Below are 23,839 nucleotides of genomic sequence, written 5' to 3' on the forward strand. Positions count from 1 at the left end.
CAACCCAGAAACCTGCAGCAACAGTAACATCAAAAGAAAGGTATCTACAGTTTTTCTTCCAGACCTAGCAAAAGTACATGGTGAAAGGAGATGGATTGTTACTACTTAAAATACATTTGCATTGCTGTTAATGCCACCTCCATTCACCAGTTCTGTTTGTGACTTTCGTCAGATTGAAGTCCCAGCTTTACAGACACTTCTGCGTAAGCGTTGACACTATGTTTGGGCTTGGTACTTTAAGTTCCAACTACCCTCTCAGACTATAAACTCAGACCACAGACTTACTTACATTGGGTTTGTACATGTACCTAAGATGCTAAAAGATGCTCAGTAGTAGCCAATCATGATACTTCAAGGAGGATGAGCAATGACAGCACAATATTAACTATAGTTTAACTTTCCTCTTGATGAACTATGATCACCGATAAGAGACAGGGCTCTAAGAGACAATGGGGAAGCCCAGGCTCCCAGGCAAGGACTGGAATGGTGATGGAGACCTCTGGTGGGAACAAGGAGAGAAGCAAATCTGGTGGTCCAAAAGTCACCAGCTGTTTCTCCAAGGTGCTTGTTTTCTGAAAGAGCTCTCCCATCTGTAAACTTTACACTCCTACGTACATGACAAATAATCAGTACACAGTCCATGTTAGTTGTGTGATTTTGTTTGATACGACTAGCTGATCTAAAACATCTCGGGAACGATCTGCAAAAGAACCAAGGAATTTCTTGTTATTCATTCAGAATATATAGAGGTGGCATTTAGAAATTAGGTAAACAGAAAAATAATTAAATGATACATCTGCATTTCTGCTTATCTTGCTATTACAATATCACAGTTCAGGTATACCTGTAGTATAATTCAAAACCACTCGTTTTTTTCTCCAATCACATAACCGTAAATCACATAACCACCAACCCACTGAACTTAAGAAAACCAGGGTAGATGATAACCTCTCTTAAGCTTGGCTTTTCTCCAGGCTGACCAGTCTTACTCCATTCCACTGTTTCTCGAATGGATGCTGTTCCATACTTTTGGAATAGAATAGGGGTTTAAGATGCTAACACATTTTCTGAAGTCTTAGCATCAACTTTGGGTCTTCATCAGCATGTTGAGGGGGGGAATAAAGGAAACGAAAAAAAAATCCAAACTCTAAACCAACAAAAAAACCCCTCTCTGAAGGTTGCCATGTTTCAAAGCAAAACTCTCACCTTGCTTTGAAAAATCTCAGTGTATGATTATTATTTTATCTAGTAAGTTATTAGTTGTTTGGGATTATTTACAAAATATATATTCCAGAGAGCAAGAAGGTACTATCAGGAAGTAATTACTCTTCTTACTCCCTGCGTGATTTGACTGACCTGTTATCAATGGGCATCCGTGGAACAGTAAAATGTGTATCTTCGGACAGTAAGTAAGAACCGCTTCCACAGCGACATCGGTCAGATTCACGCAGCATTCCATGTGGATCTCCTGTTAAGAAAACAGTAGTAATGAAAGCCTGTCAGAGCACCCATAGTTTTGAGGCAGAGCTTTCCTTTGCCCAACCATTTTCAGAGATCCCCACCCAGAATTATGATCTACTGCTCCTCTGTGCTTTGACCCTGTATGTGGTCCTGTACAGACCAGGAAAATACCCTCAGGAAAAATAAGACAGCTTTTCTGTGAAGGGTCAAAACTAAAACCAGAAACCTGAGTTTTGCCAAAACACAGGTATCATTCAAGACAACTGAGACTCTACAGTGTTTGAGTCCCAACAGTTTTCCTATGACACACATTCTCCTAATAATTTGTTGCCCAAGAGAACAGAATCCAAACTGAATTCTGGGGTTTCCCAAAACAGGAGGGATGCAGGAGTCTCTGCTGAAGTTCCTAATGTCTATCTATCCGTATGTCTTCATAGTTCCTAAAAGAAATCTAAGAACTTTTCCAAGACTAGACTACTCTCATCTTCATTTCTGTGCACTTGTAAAACTAGTACTTGTATTTGGTAGAGAAACAATAAATTCAGAATTAACAGATTATTAACAACTTTTTTTTTTCTCTCAGCTGCCTTACATATTAATAAACAGAACATACAAGAAAAAACGCAGAAAAGAGACTATTACATCTAATGAAAATAGGATTTGGTAATATACACTTTGGGGATCTTAGGCTAAAAATAACTGCCTCCTGCATTGTTTTACTGGGAAAGTGTGTCTTTCCAAATGATAAACCCCAAGTATCTTGAGGGACACAGAAATGAAAGGGACCTTTTGTAACAAAACCAACTTTGTGCAGAATGATGACAGAGGAAACAAGAACTATTCACAGAAGCACAATATACAAAAGCTGATACATGTATATTTTTTTAGTCCATTTTAATAAGTGAGATGCGGAATCTGAATGAAGTAAAAATACTTCTAAATCTGCCTGCTAGTTACAGTTTGAGAATTTTAAGACCCTACTTTTTTCACCGTGTACCTGACATTAGATCACCGCCTATAAATTTGCACTTTGATGACACGAAACAGAGGTGGGAGGCTTGTGACACACACAAGGAAGAGTTACACTGAAGAAGAGATTGTAGCAAATAATTCCATATTCTTTACTAAATTTTGTTTTCTTATGGCTTGTAAACCAAGAGACCTAAACCATTCTGACTCTTTATACTGATAGAAAACAGCTTTTTAAAAATTGTCATTCAACAAAAAGCATTAAATTTTGCCTTATTAAAACTGCACAGACCACCCTCCAAACAAAAAAAAAAAACCCACACCCAAAAGCCCAAATGCAAAAGCATTTAAATACATGGCTTTTAAGAAAGTAGAAACAATTATAAAGCACAGGAAAACGAACAACCAAAATCCAGACTACTATTCAGTCTGTCATCACTGAAATCTCCCATTAGTTCTTCTGAAATCAAATCCCACCACCTCAATATTACTTTCTTGAACACTTATAGATGAAGTAGGTCTTATGTGAGGTACTTAACCTGTTCTTCCTGATCTAGTACAGCTTCCACAGGCATCCATGCACAGCACACATGAAAAAAAGCCTGTCACTTTCCAGGGAAGTGTAACTACAGCAATGTGACCAGGAAACACCAAAGGCCACATTTTGTAAGCTGGAAATTTTTATTAAAAATAAAAGGAACTGTGTTTCTATGGTTTGAAGAAAAAGGGCTTATACACAAGAATACAATTCTCTACAAACTGTGGACAGTAGTAATACAGAAGAGAGAAGATAATACTGACAGAGTAATTATACCAACATTGCTGGAAAATCATTCAAAACCCTCTAGAAACCCTCTAGGAACTTTACAGAACCCCGCTCTACTCAATAGCAACCCCAAAACTTACTACAATAAACTTATGAAAACTTATTACAGTATTTGTGTTTTAAGACAGATACACATTTTGAGAATGACCTAGTCCAAATGACCTAATCGAAATCATAGAATCACAGAATGGCAGGGATTGGAAGGGACCTCTGGAGATCATCTAGTCCAACCCCCCCGCTAAAGCAGGTTCACCTACAGCAGGTCGCACAGAATCATGTCCAGGCAGGTTTTGAATATCTCCAAGGGAAGGAGACTGCACAACCTCCCTGGGCAGCCTGTTCCAGTGCTCTGTCACCCTTAATGTAAAGAAGTTTTTCCTCATGTTGAGGCGGAACTTCCTGTGCTCCAGTTTGTGCCTGTTGACCCTTGTCCTGTCACTGGGCACCACTGAGAAGAGCCTGGCCCCATCCTCTTGACACCTGCCCTTTAGATATTTAAAAGTGTTGATAAGGTCCCCTCTCAGTCTTCTCTTCTCCAGGCTAAAGAGCCTTTCCTCATAGGAGAGATGCTCCAGTCCTCTCATCATCTTTGTTGCTCTCCACTGGACCCTCTCCAGTAGTTCCCTGTCTTTCTTGAAACGGACACAGTACCCTGGATTGCTTTACATTTGTAGGCTGGATACGAGAGGTGTCTTACGAAGACGACCTGCATAGTCTCAGGGTTGTTTAGAAAATCTGGAATCTATGTTTTGCTACATCTAAAGGTGTAACCAGCTAAAAGACAAAGATATTTTCCAGTCACCTCTAGTATATAAAAAACGATCTCTCACTGCTATGGTCTGAAAAACAATAATTTAATCTTGTACCGCAAGACTTTAATGATCAAAAAGATGGTCCAAAATAGACAAAATCAGATGGAAAAAAACAAACCCAAATCTAAATCTTCACCCTTCAAATAAAACAGTACCAGTTCTATTTTTTCCAGGTTATTAATACTATTCGTTGACCCAGATTTGGTATTTTGTTTAAGATTGTTTTTTTTATTAAACTCTGTAAACAAGCAAAAGTATGACTTGTTTCCCATCTTAGTTTCTAGATGAATAGCTTGGATTCAGAACCAGCCTTCAAAAAAGCAAAAAACCCACACACCTAGATAAGAAATGTACCACACAGAAAAGTAGATAATTTGTGCTAAGGTATGGGATGCCTTTTCTCCATCATTTTATCACTGTCTCAGTGCCTAGAGAATCTTTATGCAAAGACAACTTCATTTTCCCAGTTGTCTTCATGAGTTAAGAGATTTACTATGCAGAGGTGCTAACTGATTTCTCAAATCCATGAAATTATCCACATTACAAATTCTGCCTCAAGTGTTCAACAGAAGCAAGAAATAAAACCAAAGAAATCAAGGGAGAAAGTTAAGCATTCATGTGCATTTATTATACAGCTCTCTAAAACTACATGAGTTAAAATAAGCATACTACAGTCAACAGAAGAAAACTGATTCTGGAAAGACTGAGGTTCTCAAAAAGCTGGTCTGGGGCACTGCTACACAGAGACAGAAAATATTTATCACCAAAATCAGGACAAGTGTGTACATAAACAAAGGCCAAAGTCAGTCAATAATAACCATCCCTCAGAAGTAAGATTGATGATAATACTAATTTTAAAATGCAGGTATTTGCTTTTGTTCATTTCTTTGTTATTGGGTTAAGTAAGTTACCTTTAAATTCTTTGAACATGTTCCACTCACTAGTGCTACAACGCCATCATCTGTTACCTAGAGAAAAAACACACATTGTTATTAACACAGTGGATAAAGCTCAATTTTTTCAAACGCAGCTATTTGGGGGGGTGGGGTGTATTAGTTTATTCACTCCCTGCAGTCACTGAATACACTTGACATTACAGTATTTTCTTCCCAATTAAGCCTGTAGAGAAAATCATCCAACTATGGGTGGTTTTCAGTCTACTAAACACTTGCATTTTACTGCCATGTGATCCAGCCTGGCTTTCTACCAGGATGTTTTCAACTGTGTTACTGCTATTTCTGCAGCTTCCTTGTCTCATTTAACAGTGGCTCACTGTTATGGTCAGAGCATGGCACTTTTAATCGATAAGGTTTAAAGCATTTCTGCTCTACCTAGACCAATTTTTCTCCTGTTTTCAGGACTGCTGGAGATGTTCCTGCAGGAAGTTTCTTGGGTTGGGAATAGCAGACTTTTATCTGCTTACTGGTACGTATCTTAAAGCAAACCAGTTATACAAGACAAAAATCCCTCAAATAAGCAGTCTTACAGCAGTCGTCACACACTCGCACTAAAAGGTTTATCAAACTGACTGGCTGCAGCCAGCCACAAAGGAATGATTTACCTGCAAGACAGAGGAGAGACACAAAAGACGTTCTCTTCCTTAGAAAGGCAAGAAAGGCCAATTTATTTGTTTGCTTCCAGGAACCAAATTCATTAAACTTCCTCCCCACTTCAAAAGATGGATTGGATCAGATCCATCACAGGTTTTTTCACAGAGCTTGTATTAGATGGCAGAAACAACAGTCATCAAATATACACAGTAAGGCTCAGCCAAATTTGACGGCTAAAATCCAGAGACCACAAGCTCCATTTCTGTTTAAAGACTGGATTATTCCTGTTGCACAAATTGTCTTATCGCCTTCTGGCCCTCTACTGCAAGTCTGCTGTACAGAACTGTAACAGAAAGGGTCTGATCAGTGCAAATGGACAGGAATGTCCCAGCACAGAGGCACATAAATGCCTCTAAGAACAGCAGGTATTGTCAGTACCTAGCTTAGCTGGTCATCAAGATGACGGCACATTTTACTCCTCAGGACACCCAGAACAGGAGACAAATGGCAGTAAATGAATAAATTCTAGTAACTCCCATAGGTGGGACAGAATGAAGAGAGTAATCACTGTTGGTTCCTAAAGGGTATAAACCAGCACATCCAAAACCAGTGCATGGTCACCAACCTAAGACCAACCCAAGCACAGTGATGAAGATTTGATAGCCTGTGTCTATTATCCTTCACGTCACCAAACCAAACCTGGGCCAGACTGCCTGGCTGGCACCTGAACAGTGGAGAGAATGCTACTGTCTTGATGCTTGTGAGTATATGGTTATGACAGCAGGAGAGCATGAAACCAGTTTTGTATTAAAACAGTGTCCCCTCACTTCCCTGTACGAGCTGAGAGTAACCACTGCTGTACTATTACTGCAGTGCTGCAGTATCATCTCCTACTCTATTGAACATCTATGTGCACTGTCTGTAATGCCACATCTGCCCATCCGCATCATGGGGTACACTCCTACATTTGAGGATAAACCACCTGCAGTCAGCACCAAGCCACAAATCCACCAGCTCCTTGGTACAGATCGATTGTCACCAAACTCTGTACGCCATCTCTAGCAAAGGCTTACAGAGCCCAGTACCAGCAGTGAAGTACACGAGCAGCCCGGCTCTGTCCTACACGAGAAGTGTCTGGACAGATCAAATGGCTAAGCTGCAACACTCCTGGCTTTTGCCAATGCATTTTGCAGAGAACTTAACTGTCCCACACCCTACACAGAAAACCACTGAGGTCTGCACAGCCCTTTCAGGCAAGATTCTTCCCACAATTATCTGCCTACACCGAGGCAATGAACATTAAAGATAAAATGTACCATTTAATCAACACAAGGATTTGGACCCTTAAGCTTGTGTGTCTAGCTGCTAACACTGCTGAGATTTAGAGCACACTAGAGGTAGAGGAGTCAGTACAGGTTTTATACATAAAACCTACCTCCTCAGAATAATAATATAAGCATACTGTTAAGTAAACATAAATAGATTCCTTATGTGGTCCTGGGCCAGTGTAGCGGAGTTCTTCAGGCCAAGCTTCCTCTCACACTCTCTGTGTGCATACAGAGGACACAGAGCTACAGTTCCTTCTTAGTTCAAACCTTCCTTTGCCTCACCCACCCCATTTCTTGTTATTTTGCAGCACTTCTATGCCTTCTACTTACTGTACTTCATCTCCACAGTCACCAGATGAACTAATTTTTAAAATGGCTACATCACCTTGAGGCATTTGGCCCCTACGCAGCCTAGCTCGTATCTGCTTCCCTGTTCCTGCAAGTGAGCTGTGCCCTTCTTTGCATTGCTGATCTCCAACATTCTCACCATTCTACTCTTTCACACAGCTTCGCCAGTTCCAGTTGGTACTTTTACTATGCATTCTGGCACTCAAACACAAGAATACGGTTAGGCCTTGCAACCTCTACAGCCATGAACCATCCACAGTTTCTCTGCTTCACCTTAAACTTATTTCATTTATACCTAGTATATATTTCCATTTATTTTTAGTCAAATGGAATTCAGAATTCTAGTGTATTATCACCATATGATTATCAGAAAGGAATAAAAATCTGTGGAAATGTGTAGTTATGCAAGAAACTTTCACCTAATTTAAAACATACACGGAAATGTAGCTATTTCCTATAAAGGAAGAGAGGCAAGGGGACAAAAAAGTAATGAAGTCAGTTTGAAGAAATAGAGTTAAATGATAATAAAAATTACCAAATAAAAGATTAAAATTACTTTTGATGACATACTTCTGGAAAAACTGAAAGAAGAATAGCATCTAAAAAAAGAACCTGCTACATGTTTTCCAGATCTGACACTTCATTACGAATGCTCTGTGCCTCACTCGCATTCAGTGTAATCACTCACCATCACAGTCCACTGAACATCACGCTTACTGTGAAAGTTCCCTTCCCTCACTTCATTATCTTACTGTAATTATGAAGTATGTTACAGTATTGCTGTTGCAGCTGATTTCCCCCTTCACATATTAAATACTGTTATTAAATCCTCTTACCTGCCCTTTCTGACTTTTTAAATGTCATTCTTTCCGTGTCGACTCCATAACGTAGCTGAGGAGCCATTCAGAAAGCACAGTCACTCTTGAACTAGAACTAATTATGGAGTGTTTACTTCTACTAGGGGCTTATATTGTTTGACATCCATTATTATTGTTATCCAGGTCAGTTTGTCCTAACTGAAAGCTGACAATAACCTGCCCAAGATTCTACTTTCTTTAAATTAAATATTTTGGTTTACTTTAAAACTTGAAGACAATGATTGCATTAAATAAAGGTACTGGAAAAAACCCTCCAATATTAGGTAGATTCTAATAAAAGTTTATCTTTGGTCCACAATACATGCTGTGTATTTTTCTGGTTACTGAGATGCAAAATATATCTTTCCTTTTCCTTGTGAGGAGGAAATCTGAAGTGAACTGCAGTCCTAAATCTTGTCAAGAGTACAGCTAGAAAAATCCCCTTTCAATTTTATCACAACAATCTTAAAAAACAAACAAACAAAAGTCAATTAGCCATTTGCCACCACAGTTACCTGAGTAGATGAAAAATCCACACTGTGAAGAAATTTGCAGTTTTCTCCTAGTGCCTGCAGAGATGCATCTGTGATGCCTGAACAGCTGCCCAAGCTCACTATCTGTAGGAACTGGCAGTTGAGTGCAAGAGCAAGAATTCCACTGTCAGTTATATCGCAGCACCTTTTAAAAGACACTTCATGCAAGTAAGGACAGGATAAGGCCAGGGCTATGACACCTGTCAAAGAAACAGAGCAATTTAAAGAATTACTCATATTTTAACACGACCACCATGCTGAATCCAATATGCCGTCCCCTGGTCATTGACTGTTCAACTTTCATCTCACGTGGCAGCAGCAAGACTCTGTGCAAGGAAGCAATTTGGTGGTTGGTTTCTTTCAATTCAAGAATGAGAGAAAGCAAATGACAATGAACAATGCTAGAGTTGATAAAAATTTCTAATGCTGAATTCCCTTCCATACTGCAGAGGGATACCTGAGGGGTATTATGTACGTGAGGTATCACCTCAGTGAGTGTGTGACAAAAAGCCAATGGCTTGACAGCAGTGTGACGACAGTGCTAGGTCCCACTGACAGTGCGGTGAATATCAGGCAAAAAGCAAGGTAAGAGGTCATGTCCGAGGTCAATTTAGGAAATCAAAACAGTACTTCAGAAGTAGGACAGGAACCAGGTACACCTGCGAGACAGCTCAGGCCAGGACTGAAGGTCCATGGGCAACTGGTGTAGGCTGGCATGGCAGGTGAGACCAGTCATGGCCATTAGGGTCTGTTGGTGCCCTCAGAGCGCTGACAGTTAGTCATAACCGAAACACTTGCACAGAAGTGTCAGGACGTAGTCAATAAAATAAACATGAACTACAGATGCAATTCGTGAAAGGCATTTATTTCAGGGATGATGGAAACATGATGATTACAGCAGTACAGAAAATTACATCACTTCTGGACAAATAGAAGTAAAAAGTCGAATGTCATTAAGATATGTTACTAAGTAAGAACTTCAAAGAAACATGGACAAAATAGTACTTGCTTGGGTCAGAACCACTTTGCAAAGAATGATAGAAAGGACAGTACTGGTAGCTGAATTTGACAGAGAAGTAAGTACTGCATATTATATTAACTGCATTAAATGTTCCACATGCAACCTACACAGCAAATGTTTACTAGCAATGACAAGGCTCAGATATTTCTGGATGAGGTACCAAAAGGTTTCTTAAAAAAACCCAAACCACCCAAACAAACCAACCAAAAAATCCCAACCTGTGACTGAATTAGTAAAAGATAACACTGATTTAAATGGGGTGGTTTTGGGTCTTTTTTTTTTTCTGTATGTAGTTAAGACAAGTGATACAGAACTGTTCCAGCTTAAATTAAAGGCTTCATAACTGATTCTCAGTTTAAAAAGGGCTCAGTTTGTAAGCAGGAAAGTTAGTAAAGCTGGACAGACTAGGAACTTGCCAATAAAGAAACAGACTTCCCAGTGTTAATTCGAAAGTTATCAGGCATCTCTACCCAAATAGATGAAAAGTATACATAAAGAGCTCTAGGCTCAGCTGGTATTAGAAATCAGTGGACAGATGAAGGTACTGAGGGAAGACCACTGCAAACTATCTTAGGGGTCAAAAAGTGTAACAATGAGGTGACATTGAAAAGAAATAAAAATCCATTTTTAACAGTTTAACCAATTACTTAGGTAAAAAGATAAGTGTATCACTATGCAGTGGTAAGAAAATACAAACCAAGACTGATCTGAAGTGCGGTATACATTAGCTTAACACTAAATTAATATTTGGCCTCGATTTTCAACAAGGATGAGTTAATGATGGAGCAAAGGAGTAAGTGTGTCTTTTGATGACAACAAAACTTGTGGGAAATAAACATCAGCAAGCTGAATTCTTTTAAGCTAATAGCTCCCGATACAACTTGAAACTGGAGGTTAAAAGTAACACCTAAAGTCCTAAAGCAAGTCAAGTCTTTTAAGGCAGAGAAGATGCTATAAGCTTATTTAATAACAAATACATTTAATTAAAAAAGGGGAAAAAAGTAATTTACGAAATCAGAAGCCTGAAACTTCAACACCAGTAGTACTGGTAAGGCTTTGGAACAAGTTTTGAGGAAGGAATAATTAAGATGATGTTGAAAATACAATCAAATGTAGCATAGTTTTAACAGAAACCTAGCAGGAGAGCAACCCAATAACTCTCTTTCATAAGGCAATTGGTGCTCTAGGCCTATAATTTACACCACTGAAGTGACTTTTAACTAGTACTGGTGTGGCATTGGGGATTTTTTTAAGCAACATTTACCTTAGATATTTTTTGCAATTTACTCCAATCTAACAAGAAAAATAAAACAGAAATAAGATCCCAGTTATCTGTGGACAGATAACATACCTTCTGAAGTGATTCCCAATCTGTTTTTTTGGCCAGAATTTAAGACGATTGTTTTCAGTTGCTTGCAGTTATAAAGCTGCAATAATGCATTATCTGAAATATCACAGTTTTGGAGGTATAGAGACTCTACAGCAGGGTGCAATACCTGTAACGAAAACCTACCATTTCAGTCAAACTCTGCTATGTCATAGAACATGCATATTTTTATCTAAAACACTTGTAATGTTAGATATCACAGAGAACTTTTAAAAAATATTCACTAGAGGATGGTGTTACCAGCCCCAGGAACTAAAAACTCTAAAGAAAATATGGTGTATTTCCGGCAACAGTTCATCTCCTACAGCATGAACATTCAGTTTCTGTGTCCATATTTAGAGTAGGAGCACGTTAACACTATCAGTTAAACAGCAGAAGTACCATTTTGATGGTACAGTCGCTAACACTAGTGCTTCTGTCAGCACAGATATGTTTACCAAGGATAACACCCTCAAACTTACTAGCACAACTTCGATGGCCGAAATCTGAAGTGCCAAAAAGTACTGACTGCGATCAAAACTTAAATCCGCTGAACAAGTAACAGTAATATTTGGAAGATATTTTGCCCCAAGGTATTTTTCTCACCTACACACACACTCTTTTTCTCATAAACAAGCAATCTCCTTATTATACCATCAGGAGGTACCAAATTCTCATCAAACAGGCTCTTTCACTCCCACAAGACCATAGGTTGTAGTTTTTGTGAAATCTTCCCCAAGAGGACATTTGTGAAATTTAGACCCAAAGCAACAGAAGGCCTCAGATTTCAGTAACAACAGCCATATATCTTACCTCTAATTTAATTTTCAAGGATTCTCGTTACTTTTTAATAAACATTGTTTATAGCCCCTCCTGTGTAAACAATCTATACCTTTGCTGAGCTGTCCTTCAGACCAATAGGCAAGCGTTACGTTTTCACATGATGTTTTATTACTCCCTTAAGCTTGTCAGTCCCTTCCTTAACTCGCAAGAATAAAAGCATACAGTAATTTCCACACACAAGCAAAAATAACAGCATAGCTGACAAGCTTGTTAAAGGCCTATTCCTTTCTCAGGTCCATCATTCTAACAGGTACAATAAAGATATTAGAAGGAATACTGGTATTCTGCTTTGCAAATATATAAGATGCTAAAATCTTTTACTGTCTTTTAGAAAAAAAGCAAAAACTTCTAGTAGATTATAATTGCAACCTTTCTGCAAAATGAATGGCAGACCTCAGACAGCTTTGACAGCTTTTTCCCTCCAAATGCTAGAAGCCTCAAATATGTCTCTCCCTGCCACAAAACCACTAACATATTCCACAGTACACTTGTGAGTAGTTTTCACAAGATAACATTCAGCTCTTACTTCACTCATATTTCAGAATTCACACCTAAGGAACTAAACCAGCCAAACCCAGAGATGATGGGCTTAAAGCCAAAGCAACCATCAACATTTATTCAAGGTGCTTTCCCTGACTGTTTGGTTTCTTTTGCAATTCCAAATTGCCTAAGACACAACAAAAGCGAGCAAACTGCTGGTTATGAAGCCGCATGAGAAATCTTATAAGTAAAAGAACTATTACATGCAAGGAAGTCTAAATGAGAAGCAACAAGACCACCAGAATACTGCCTATTTAAAGTAGCTAGAGCATTAAGCTTCCCTAGCCCATGAACCTTCACATGCTCAGGTATTACTTAGAGGTTTGCTTTATATTATTATTCATAGATTCGTATTCACTGAACGCATGTACCGAAATGTAACTTGTCTCAAAGAAGATGGAATTTTAGATAGAGTAAGGGTTGTTTGGATGCAGATTACAGGAGATTAAAGTATCGACTTCTATCCTGTGGTCACATGCTGAATGGCTCTACAGATCTTTATGGTAAAAGTGAGCTGGAATACAGAGTTTAGCGTGCGTGTCATGGATGGCTGCTCCAAGCAAAAAGCAGAATAAGGAAAAATAATGCACGATAATGCTGAGAGTCTTGGGGCTGTTCAGCCTGAAGAAGGCTCTGGGGAGACCTTATAGCGGCCTTCCAGTGCTTAAAGGGGGCCTGCAGGGAAGGTGGGGAGGGACTCTTTGTCAGGGAGAGTAGCGATAAGACAAGGGGTAATGGTTCCAAACTCAAAGAGGGGAGATTTAGATTAGATATGAGGAAGAAGTTCTTTACTGTGAGGATGGGGTTGCCCAGAAAGGCTGTGGCTGCCCCCTCCCTGGCAGTGTTCAAAGCCAGGCTGGATGGGGCTTTGAGCAACCTGGTCTAGTGGAAGGTGTCCCTGCCCATGGCAGGGTGGTTGGATGGAACCAGATGGTCTTCAGGGTCCCTTCCAACTCAAACCATTCTGTGATTCTGTATCACAAATGTAGGCAAGAATAGGGAGGTGAGAGATGAAACAGAAGTTTATATCTAAATGCAAGTTAACAGAATTTCAATTGAAAAAAAATAACTTTAAGCAGAATACTTAAAACAACATCAAAGAAAGGACATGCATAAAAGCAAATGAGACGGCATAGCCTGGAAAATTCCAAGAGAATAGATCTAGCCACAATACTGTGGAGGCTACCAAAAAAAAAGAGCAGGACGGAAGCAGTAAGTAAAGAAAAAAAAAATCCTTAACCATACAGAAGACTAATTGAGACGTTGTAAATGTGTCACATGTAGAATATGTTGGTTATACATGATGTGAGCAAGGAATAGTAAGAAGAGCTAAACAACACTGGCCATTTTTGCTATGCTGAATGACAAGAATATCTGCAAGATGAAAGAACGGGAAAACTGAGGAGCAAAATGCTATGGAGAAACAGTATGAATTCAGAATCTTCCTTGGGTTTTTTTAAAATACAAGTGAGGTACACCTGGAAACTGTTAGCAAAGAAAGCCGAAGTATATCATGCCCAAGAAAAGTGATGACAGCTAAGGATAGAATTGCAGGAAATTGCAGGAACAGAGAACTGAAAAACACATAAGAAAAAAGAACCAGAACAGAATATCCCAGTGTCATACGGAAGACAGGCTGCAAGAGAAGGCACTGATCAACTGCTGAATGAAGACAAACACAGATAAGATTTTACAAAGAGAGAGAGGAAAAGGTTGCAACTTAAACTCTCTAGTTTGTTTTCAGATAAAAGATATCCTAATAGTTTTTGTGCATTTATAACACACAGAGTCATATGGTTTTAATTACATACATCTCTTAGGATGCTTAGAAAGGATTACTTACTGAAAAAACAGCCTAAACCAAATTTATCAACTCAAATTTTCTAAAATAAGATAAATTAATAAGACTGATTTTTCCTCAAAGACTTTGTACAAGCAAAAAATGGTGCATACTAATGATAAAATTTCTTGTTCCCAAGTTTTCCACAGTACTTCTGATTCTGCCTCTAGTCTTGGCTTCACTCTTCTGACTCTGAGAAACTGATACTATTTGCCTCTTTCAAGTCACAGGTCAAAGCAGGAATGAACACGGAGTCACTCATTTTCTGTTTCACTAAGGCCAACCTTTAGCTTTCCTCAATGCTCACACCTCCCTTTGAGGCTGAACAAGATAACAGTAGACAGATACCAAAACAGATGTGCCCCTGAATTTACAGCTAAAGAAAAGTCTTTAAGTGGTTTCATTTTGAAACACTGACACACATCAGTGAGCAAAAGGGATGAGAGAATTTGAACTACCCATATCTAGCCCTAGCATCATCGTATTTCAAAGAATCACAATTTAAATAAATTATACGGAGATCACATGCATCACGTCAACAGAACGTAACAGAAATCTAACAAGTTCCCAAAATCTCTTCATTACTAAATTACGCACTAGCTTCTTGAAACATACTACATTCAGGAACCAGTCTCTACCAGTTTGCAATGGAGTCTAGTTTTTGGTAATGAAAAAGGGTAATATATGTCAGCTGATTACACAGAAGTTAGAGATCACTCAAGCGAGAACATTTTTACTTGTCACTACAAACATAATCTTATTACTCCTAACGCATACTAACATTATGAAGTTTAAGAAAATAAACTGTAGACACGGACAGAGTAAGCAGGCCTGAATTTATCTGTTGTCTCACGTGAACAGTTTTAGTTTCTCTATCCCAGACAGAAGAGTTTTGAATAGGTTCTTACCTCACTGATATTTGAATCAGTTATTTGCCCTTGGCTACTCATTAATTTAATCAGTTTATCCTTTATGTTGGGTGGCAACGACTTGATATCTGCAGCGTATCTGGAAAGGTTCTTCGTCAAACACTGAAGGCATCTGAAATAAAGAAAGTTACAGTACAGTCAAAACCAGGCATTATATGTTAGAACTAGGCCGATCAAGCCAGAAGATGTCACCTCCTGCATCCAGTTATGCGGCTTTCAGACCTTACCCGTTCCAGCTGTTCCATGCTATCACCAATTCAGTTATTGCCCTTTGGGGTCAATCAGCTGATCATTCTGTGCAAGTGTTCCCCAATCAACTGTAGCCAAAAATTGTAGCCTCATTCACTGCGATCACCAACCCATCTCACAAAATGAATTAGCTGGCAGCATATTCACGAGCTCTAAGAAAAGCCTTTTCACCAGCTAGGCCTCCACTTGGCAGGCAGCAAAATCTTCCGTTGGAATAGCTAGTTCCAGAGAAGTGACACCTCTCTTTCACCTCAGTTAAAAACATTAAGGAGATATTTTCAGGCGTAGTATTTTGTTCACGGTGTAGTTTGTAGATCTCTTTTTATATGAATTGTGCTGTGTAACCCTGTGCTCAACCTTGTGCTTAAAACTAGATCAGATCACAGATGATTGTGCGTGGAAAATCCTGTCCCCAGTGGTCAGTGTTCACAAGGGAGACAGAGGAGTCTTGTAAAAATGAACTTTATTCGAATAAAGGGAAAGTCCACTGGGCATATCCCATGGGGTCTCTCAAAGTTGCTGGGGGTCACAGCCCCCTTATTACCCTAACTTCCTGGCCACATAGGACCCTCTCCCTTTCCCTATTGGCTAAGGTACTAGGAAGGCACAGACTTCCCGATCCGCCTACTACATATACTACATATTTACCCCTTAACATGTACCTATCTTTGCATCATACATCATATGTTTCATTACCATATCATTATGCATCTCCCGGGCGGAGAGGTTAATATTAATAAGCCTATTAAGCCTGCACACTCTTTCCTAAACTTGAAAAGTTCAGACTCCCCCTTGGCTTTTTCAAGGGAATTTTTATGATTTTCAGGTTATCTTTTCCTAACAGAGCTTCTGTGGTTCAGCCAGTTCTCCTGATTGTTTCTTTTAGGTTATCTTATCTAACAGAGCTTTGTAGCCTGGTGAATTCTCCTGATTGTCTCTGTCTGGTTACATATCTTACTAGCAAGGCCGTATACATCTGTATTATAGTGGGCTTTATTTGTAAAGACACGTACATTTATATTTTCTATCAATCGGTTAATATTCATCAGTTCATTAAGCATACATGCTCACCCCAGAAGTTCAAAGGTTTAGTCTTGTCTTTGGTTCCTGTTGAGATCCCCTAGTTACTGAGACATATGGCACTTTTTTTTTACGAGGCCTGGTGAATAGTGTCACATATCTGTGAAGACCCCCTTGTCTTAGTCTTATCACTTACTAAGACACATGGCTCCTCTGGATAAACAATGCCATGTACTTGTATAAACACTCTCCTCCTTAGCTTATCACTGTTTAGGTCTGTGGTATCTTGTACCAGCCTGGGTACATAATCCTATCAATTGTCACCTGAGGCAGAAATTTTTACGTCTTAGTCCAGGAAATCACAGATCAACAAGCTTGTGGTCCTAAAAAGTAGATTAGACAAAATAACTGTGGATCCACGGAAAATATAATATATAGGGGAAAGTGAACCCACTTGGATATTTACAAGGTATTCAAAACACCTCATCACCAATGGTTCTTCAAGAAATTAAGCTGCCCTGGGATGAGAAGGAAGGTTCTCATACAGCTGGTTGAAATCCTGTCGCAATCAGAAACATTGATTGGTTTGACTCATACAGCCATTGGTTTTTAATAGCAGAATTCTAGGCCTCCTTCCCCCCACACCTGCCACATGCTTATTTGTAAGAATGATTTATCAACCTGAAGGAAACAGCCTGATTATCATATACAGGGGCTAGAGATTTTGAACTAACAATAACGCAAACACATACTGCATTTTCTATACATCATAAACATCCTGCTCCCTGTATCCAGGGTCAAAATTGTGTCCCTGTTCCAAGCAATGTTCCCTCTGCCAGATACTGAAACTTTACTTAGTTTCCATCATGAGATATTGCTGCATGAGAAATTGCAAACAAATCTCAAAGACACACAGGGCTTAAGTATTCACCTGAAAAGGAAGGACTAGGCAGAAATAAATATTAATAGGCCTACTAACGTCACAGAATGCTGGGGGATGCTTTAAGACAGGATTTTAAATCCTAGAATTTTATCTGTCTTAATGTAACAAAACCGGATAATTACAGTCAGAATACATTGTTGAGAGACTCCAGATGGAACAGAATTTTTGGGGAGAAAACATGAAGAACTTTACTCAAGCAAAACAAAACAAAGAGATCAGTATTATCCACATATATGTGGAATAGTAACCAGTAGAACACTTGAAATAATGGTCCTCAAGGTCAAATATACAGGAGAGTATTTACTTATGTAATAGTGAGTACTATAGAGCGACACTAATCATGTAATGCTATTTTTTTAAGTTTCCTAAGGAATTTTAATGTATCATAGGATACAAAAAAATGTTAATGTCCCAACCTCTGCAACTTTAAATTACAGTCACAGGCTTACTGAAACACCAGAGGCAACTCTGGGAAGAGTTTACAAACAGCTTCTAAGCATCCTGAGCCCACTGACCTCCAGAGCAATCACCAATCAATATGCTAAAAGACAACTGCTGGTCCTTAAGGAAGGAACTGCAACTCTCTGATGGGAGATTTTATTATCAAAACCTAAAGCCCCTAAGTAAATGAAAACATAAACTAGAGTGAAGCTAACCAACATCCTGAGATAAATGAAGGTAACACTCTTGTCATCTAGGAAATGCCAAGACTTTAAAAAGGATTACACTACAGCTAAACTAAATGGAGAGAGTTGAAATAGGGGAGGAAGGTTAACTCATCACTGTCCTCCTCTTAAGATGAGTCCATCTAAGTGATGGAGTTCTTCAGATTGAAGGTTCTATTATTTTGATCATAGCTACCTGAATTAGATTCCCCAGGCCAACTTTTCTTTTTAAATCCTATCCAAAGTTTTGAAAGAAAATGTTACTATACTACAAAACATTTTGCTTTTGTAGAATCAATGTTTTTCCATTAATTCACCCTACCAGTAAACTCAGAGCAGCTACTGTAATTGCACAGTAGCGCTCTCTACTGTAGTTGGCCTCTATACTTCCATGTGACCTGGATACACACAGCAATAACGAAGATTGATAAGACCATAACGCATCCACCTGGCAGACAGATTTTGTCCCAGTGTAACTTAATGAAAGAAACCATTAATCCTGGACAGGGAGAACTTAGTAGTGCTTTACTCCTGTAATGACCTGATAAAAGACCATTACTTCTTGCAAAACCCCCAACTGCTCCACCTTATCAGACTTGTTACACCAGCTGTCTACAGTTCAGAGCTGTCTACAAAGTGTTAAAAAGTGTACTTATTTGTTCCAAATGTGTCAAGAGGTGCAAAACAGAAAAGGCCTATAACCTTTAACCTTAAACTTTATGACAGGGCGAAGGCCTTATGACAGGACAAACGTGTATTTCCAACACATAAACCAGAAAATAGATCTTTTTAACTAACTATTCTACAAATAGTCTAACTTACACCAAGGTACAGCTTACACTAAGTTACATCACAGAAACAGAATAGCAGACCAGCTGTTACAAGTGGGACACATCAGAAGAAGAAATGAATCAGAAGAACAGATACTAAAATAGGTTTAATGGCAAGTAACAAAATAGATACATCTTCCTGCAATCTTTTGGGTTGGATAATTTATATAAGACCACAGGAGGAAGCTCTGGTTTGAAACTGATGCTTTACTTCCATCCTCAGTTTTCATTCATGCAGATGTACCCATCTGCAAATGTTCTGATGCCTTTGTAAGACCATAGTTTTCCACGACACTCACTATTGCAGACTGGCCCCCTGCTAATAACACCTGTTACACAGGACCTATCCATCAACACATGGAAGACTCAAATCTAAGTTATACCTAACTACATCTCTTACAACGACTTACATGTGCAGCACACGTCTACATCCTGTAGAATGGCTTAGGCTGGAAGGGTCCCTAGAGATCATCTAATCCAACCTCCCTGCCATGGGCAGGGGCACCTCTCAACCACATCAGGTTGCTCAAAGCCTCATCTAACCTGGCCTTGAACACCTCCAGGGAGAGGGCAGCCACAGCCTCTCTGCACAACCTGTGCCAGCGCCTCACCACCCTCGTACTGAAGAACTTCTTCCTAAGATCTAGTCTAAACCTACTCTCCTTCAGTTTAACACCATTTCCTCTTGTCCTTTCGCTCGACACTCTTGTAAAAAGTCCCTCACCAGCCTTCCTGTAGGTTCTCTTCAGGTATTGGAAGGCAGCTATAAGGTACCCCTGGAGTCTTCTCTTCTCCAGGCTGAACAATCCCAGTGCCCTCAGCCTATCCTCACAGCAGAGATGCTCCGGCTCCTGGATCATCTTTGTGGCCTTCCTTTGGACTTGTTCCAACAGATCTATGTCCCTATTATGGTGGGGACACCAAAACTGGATGCAGTATTTGAGGTGGGGTCTCACAATCTTAATTAAAACACCTTTAAATTTGATGTTTCATTTGTGTTGCTCTAAGAATCTCATTTTTGATGACAAAATCTCTCTTGGTTCTGAGAACATGTCTGGTGGGCATGAACAAATTAACTTAAAACAACTGCCAGAGCTCTGAGAGATTTGTAACAGCAGCCTCCTACAAGTATGACAGCTCAAGCTGTTATCTGCCCCAACTGCCTTCTCCACCTCTCTGGCAAGCGTTGTTGCTGCCAGGGATCCACTCTGTTTGGCAGGCCCTGTGCCTCCTACACTGTCAGTTTTCAACCAAGCATAATTACGTAAATCAACTACAAATTTGGTGTACCTCAGTATGCTGGCCTTAAAACTGCTTCGGCTAGGAGTGCATGTGTAAGTTGGACATTTCTCATCTTGGGAAGCATAAGTGCAGAAAACAGAAGCTAATATAAGACATAACTGTAGCGAAAAAAAAAAAGAATGTTTCTAAATACTTCCAATATGATGCTTTTGTGCATGTGCCCTTTGGAGTGCTAATTTCTCTTTTGGGGCACGGAGCAGAGGCCAACAAGCAGCAGACATACCTTAATAAAGGCACTTTCTGTTAGATCCGTTAAAAATAATAACTTTATTAAAAGGACTGCTCCACACAGTAGTAGATTTGTTTCAGTTTTTATTTTCTGCTCTAAGTTCTACTAGTTAAACAATAAGTCTAAGGGTTAGCATAAGTAGGAAGCTTTAAGTGCAGTCTGGCATAGATACCCATCACCTGACTTGTTTAAGACAGGAAACAGCACCGCAAAATTACACACATGTGTTAAAAAGTTGTGTAATTATTAGTTTCAAGTATTAGTCTTACTGCTATAATAATTACATTTTTCTATATTAATACAGAAAATCGTCACAGCAGTACTAATAAAGCAGTGCAAAAAAAGATCAGTAACCAATCAAAAGTAGAAATTGTTTATGGTATCAAGTGCTACATGTAAAAAGAACTTAATAGGTCTAAGATCTAAGAAGGTTAATCATAAGAATATAAGCATGCAGTGTAATACACATCTTAAATATAATTTTAACAGATTAATCATGCACAACAAAAGAAGCATGGGTACTGTTTCACCTTTGCAAAAAGAGAAAAGTTATTAGCAAGATAGAACCCTTATAATTACTTCCTATTAGCAGTCCAGATGTCACTACACACCACTCTGACCAAATGTAAAGTCCAAATAGAGGTTGGAAAGACCAGTTCCATGCCCCCCTTGCCTCCCCAACCACTTTTTACTGCACCTTCCTCATGCTGGCTCTGAAATTCACAGTTGCACTGTGAGCTGTTCGGTATCCGAGCCGAATGAAAAAATTCGCTTGGCTAAAACTGTCAGGTCACAGAAATTATACTGCCAGAACATGTGGCTGAGGGCAGGGGGCAGCAGCAGCCTAGAGTTAAGCCAAATTAAATTCAGCATATAGCCACAACTCTGGAGACCCTATAGACAACTTTTTTGCAACGGAACCTTGTCTGGCACCAGAATGGCACCAAATCACAGCAAACTGAACTCATACTGATTAAAAACTCTAGAGAGGTCAAAACGTTAAGGCTGATTAATCTGAAGTGTAGCACAGATTTAAGCAAGGAAAGAAGAAACAAGATCTCCAGTGGGGAAGTACATTAAAAAACCCACTAAAGTCAGCACAGTGTAATAAGGGCACCTGTAGCAGGTCTCTGCAGAAGACACTGCAACGAGGATAAAGCCATGTCAAGCAGAATCCAGGCAGAGTTTAACCACAGGCCTTGCTTGCCCGCAGAAGCCCATATGTCAGCATGAGTGACCAGCACATAACCTGAGCACACACCACGATGGCCTTTAACTTGTTCTTTTGGAGATATGTAAGAATGCAACGCCTTCACCAAACCTTGGTGACTGCTGGATGAACTTGGCTGACTGACTGTAACAGAGAAGCCTGTGCATGGCTCCAACTCAGTATATGTACAAGCACATTACTCCATCCACATTCTTTGCCTTGTCTTGAGAACAAACAGCTTAGCTACATGTAACATTCTTTTACCTGAATGCAGAAATGGAGAATAGTTGTTCACTTCTTAAATCTTAGAAAAGCTCTAAAGACCACAGTGAGTGTGAACCTCAGCACAGCCGGGATCTGTGCAGCATGCTGACCAATGTGAAGGTGCTCATCTCATGCTACGATAGCTGGGGTCCTCAGCATCAGAAGGGACATGAGACTGCTGTCACATTTTCTACCACTACTATTCTTTATGCAATAAACCAATTAAGTAGCTTTGAGAGCCCACACCCGTCCTACTGAGATGCCAAATGAACCAGCATCTCCTCAGTGCAAAACAGCACTCTACCTTTGGCTAGGGTGCGTTAAATAGACTTTTTGAGCCTTTTGGGAGGCTATGTGTGCACCTACCATGCAACTGTTCCCTCTTCTATGACGGATGCCTGTTGAGTCATGTGAACAGGCAAGCAGTCCTTTGTCATACAAGGGCACACACTTCAGCTACATGCTAAATACATACTTATCATGACACAAATTTTGCCCACTGGACAAATGAACTTTTCTGGCAATTCATCCTGAAGGAGGCAGACTGTCACCATATACTGTAGTACATAAAACCAGTTGTATCTAAAAAACTTAATAAAAATTTAAGATTAGTATTTTTCTCTTGAAGATACTAAGTGGCTAACACAGCCATGCTTGAACGAGGACCTGCAAACCTAGACTAACTACTTAGTTCAAACTTGCAGAAAATACTCCAAAACCAATACAGATATGTGGAAATCAACATGACCTATACCAAATCTAGTTACATTTAGCTGTCTCTTGCAACAAAATTTTAAATTTAGCTTGAGAGAAAAGCTTATTAAGATTAACCTCATTCTTTTCAAAAAACTGGTTGATATTCTCAGAGTACATCACTGATCTGCAGTTTAAACAATTAATAATTTAAATTATAAATGTATTCACTGCTATTTTACTTTATAGGAAACAATAAAACTTATTGGCTACACCCAGGGAACTATAACCTTATCTTTAGTGCTTTAAAAGAAGAATAAAAGTCTAAGCCTAACTATTGTTTTCTAGCTATTTTTCTTTTATCTGTCAAATCAAATATTTTACCCCTAACTCTCTCCTAAACACAAAGGAACTTTACAAAATGAAGAACTCAAAGCAAAAGACCATTCTGTGGATTCACTGGGGCCTGGTGAAGCCAGTGATCCTCACACATCTGTCAGGGATTGTGCTGTTATCTACCAGACAAACTCTGTCACCCCCACCAAACCCCATCGCCAATCCTGCCACCCCACTAAACCCTGTCACCTCTGCCAAACCCCATCGCCAACCCTGCCACCCCACCAAACCCTGTCACCTCTGCCAAACCCTGTCACCTCTCCTGTAGCTCCTGCTAAGATCTGACAAACCCTGTCACCCACCCTGCCACCACCACCGAACGCTGTCACCCACTCTACCACCCCCGCCAAAGGCCTGCCAAACCCAGCCCCCTGCCCTGCCCCCCTGCCCCAACCCTCCCGCCGGGCTCCCCCGCAGGCTGGCGCTGCGTCTACTCGAGGCCGCGGCCCCTCGGTCAGGGCAGCGGTCTGACCGCCACCCCCCCCCCCCCCCCCAGCCGGCCCTGAACCCGCCGGACTTCCCGGAGGGAAAGGGTGCCGGCGGGCACGGGGCGGGGGGTGGGAGGGGTGTCGGGGCGGCACTCACAGGTCCAGGAGGAGATTTGAAGAAGCGCAGTAGCCGCTGAGGCTGCTCATGGCGCCGGCGGGGAACGGGGAGCGCGGCGCCGCCCCGACCCAGCGGCTCCAGGAGACGGTGCCGAAATGGCGGCGGCTCCCTCTGCCCGGCGGGTATGACGGGAGATGTAGTCCTTCTCCCGGGCCGCCTTGGGATCGTCTCCTCAGGGGCTGTGCCGGGAAACGGCAGGAGCGGCTCAT

At 40.2% G+C, this 23,839-nt stretch overlaps 1 protein-coding gene across 1 annotated transcript; it reads right to left on the bottom strand.

Moving 5' to 3' along the window:
- Positions 1-213: 213 nt before the first annotated feature.
- Positions 214-23,839, bottom strand: AMN1 (antagonist of mitotic exit network 1 homolog). The gene is made up of 7 exons (XM_086461546.1): positions 23,610-23,839; positions 15,203-15,335; positions 11,057-11,201; positions 8,667-8,884; positions 4,980-5,036; positions 1,357-1,468; positions 214-700 (listed from the first exon to the last, which is right to left on the bottom strand). Exons 1-7 carry the CDS (start codon positions 23,837-23,839, stop codon positions 627-629), a joined length of 969 nt encoding a protein of 322 aa, XP_086317672.1. The 3' UTR covers positions 214-626.

The sequence above is a fragment of the Leptosomus discolor genome, chromosome 1, assembly GCF_034619465.1.
Source record: "Leptosomus discolor isolate bLepDis1 chromosome 1, bLepDis1.hap2, whole genome shotgun sequence".
NCBI classification, from domain to species: Eukaryota; Metazoa; Chordata; class Aves; order Leptosomiformes; family Leptosomidae; genus Leptosomus; species Leptosomus discolor.

Bases quoted from the DNA above. Each gene is read 5' to 3' on its own strand.
- AMN1 (XM_086461546.1), bottom strand. From the start codon at position 23,839: ATGAGCCGCTCCTGCCGTTTCCCGGCACAGCCCCTGAGGAGACGATCC. The intron at 8,885-11,056 runs GTATGTTATCTG...TTTCTTTGACAG, and splicing joins ATTGGGAATCACTTCAGAAG to GTGTCATAGCCCTGGCCTTA. The intron at 5,037-8,666 runs GTAACTGTGGTG...TTTTTTCTCTAG, and splicing joins TGGATTTTTCATCTACTCAG to GTAACAGATGATGGCGTTGT.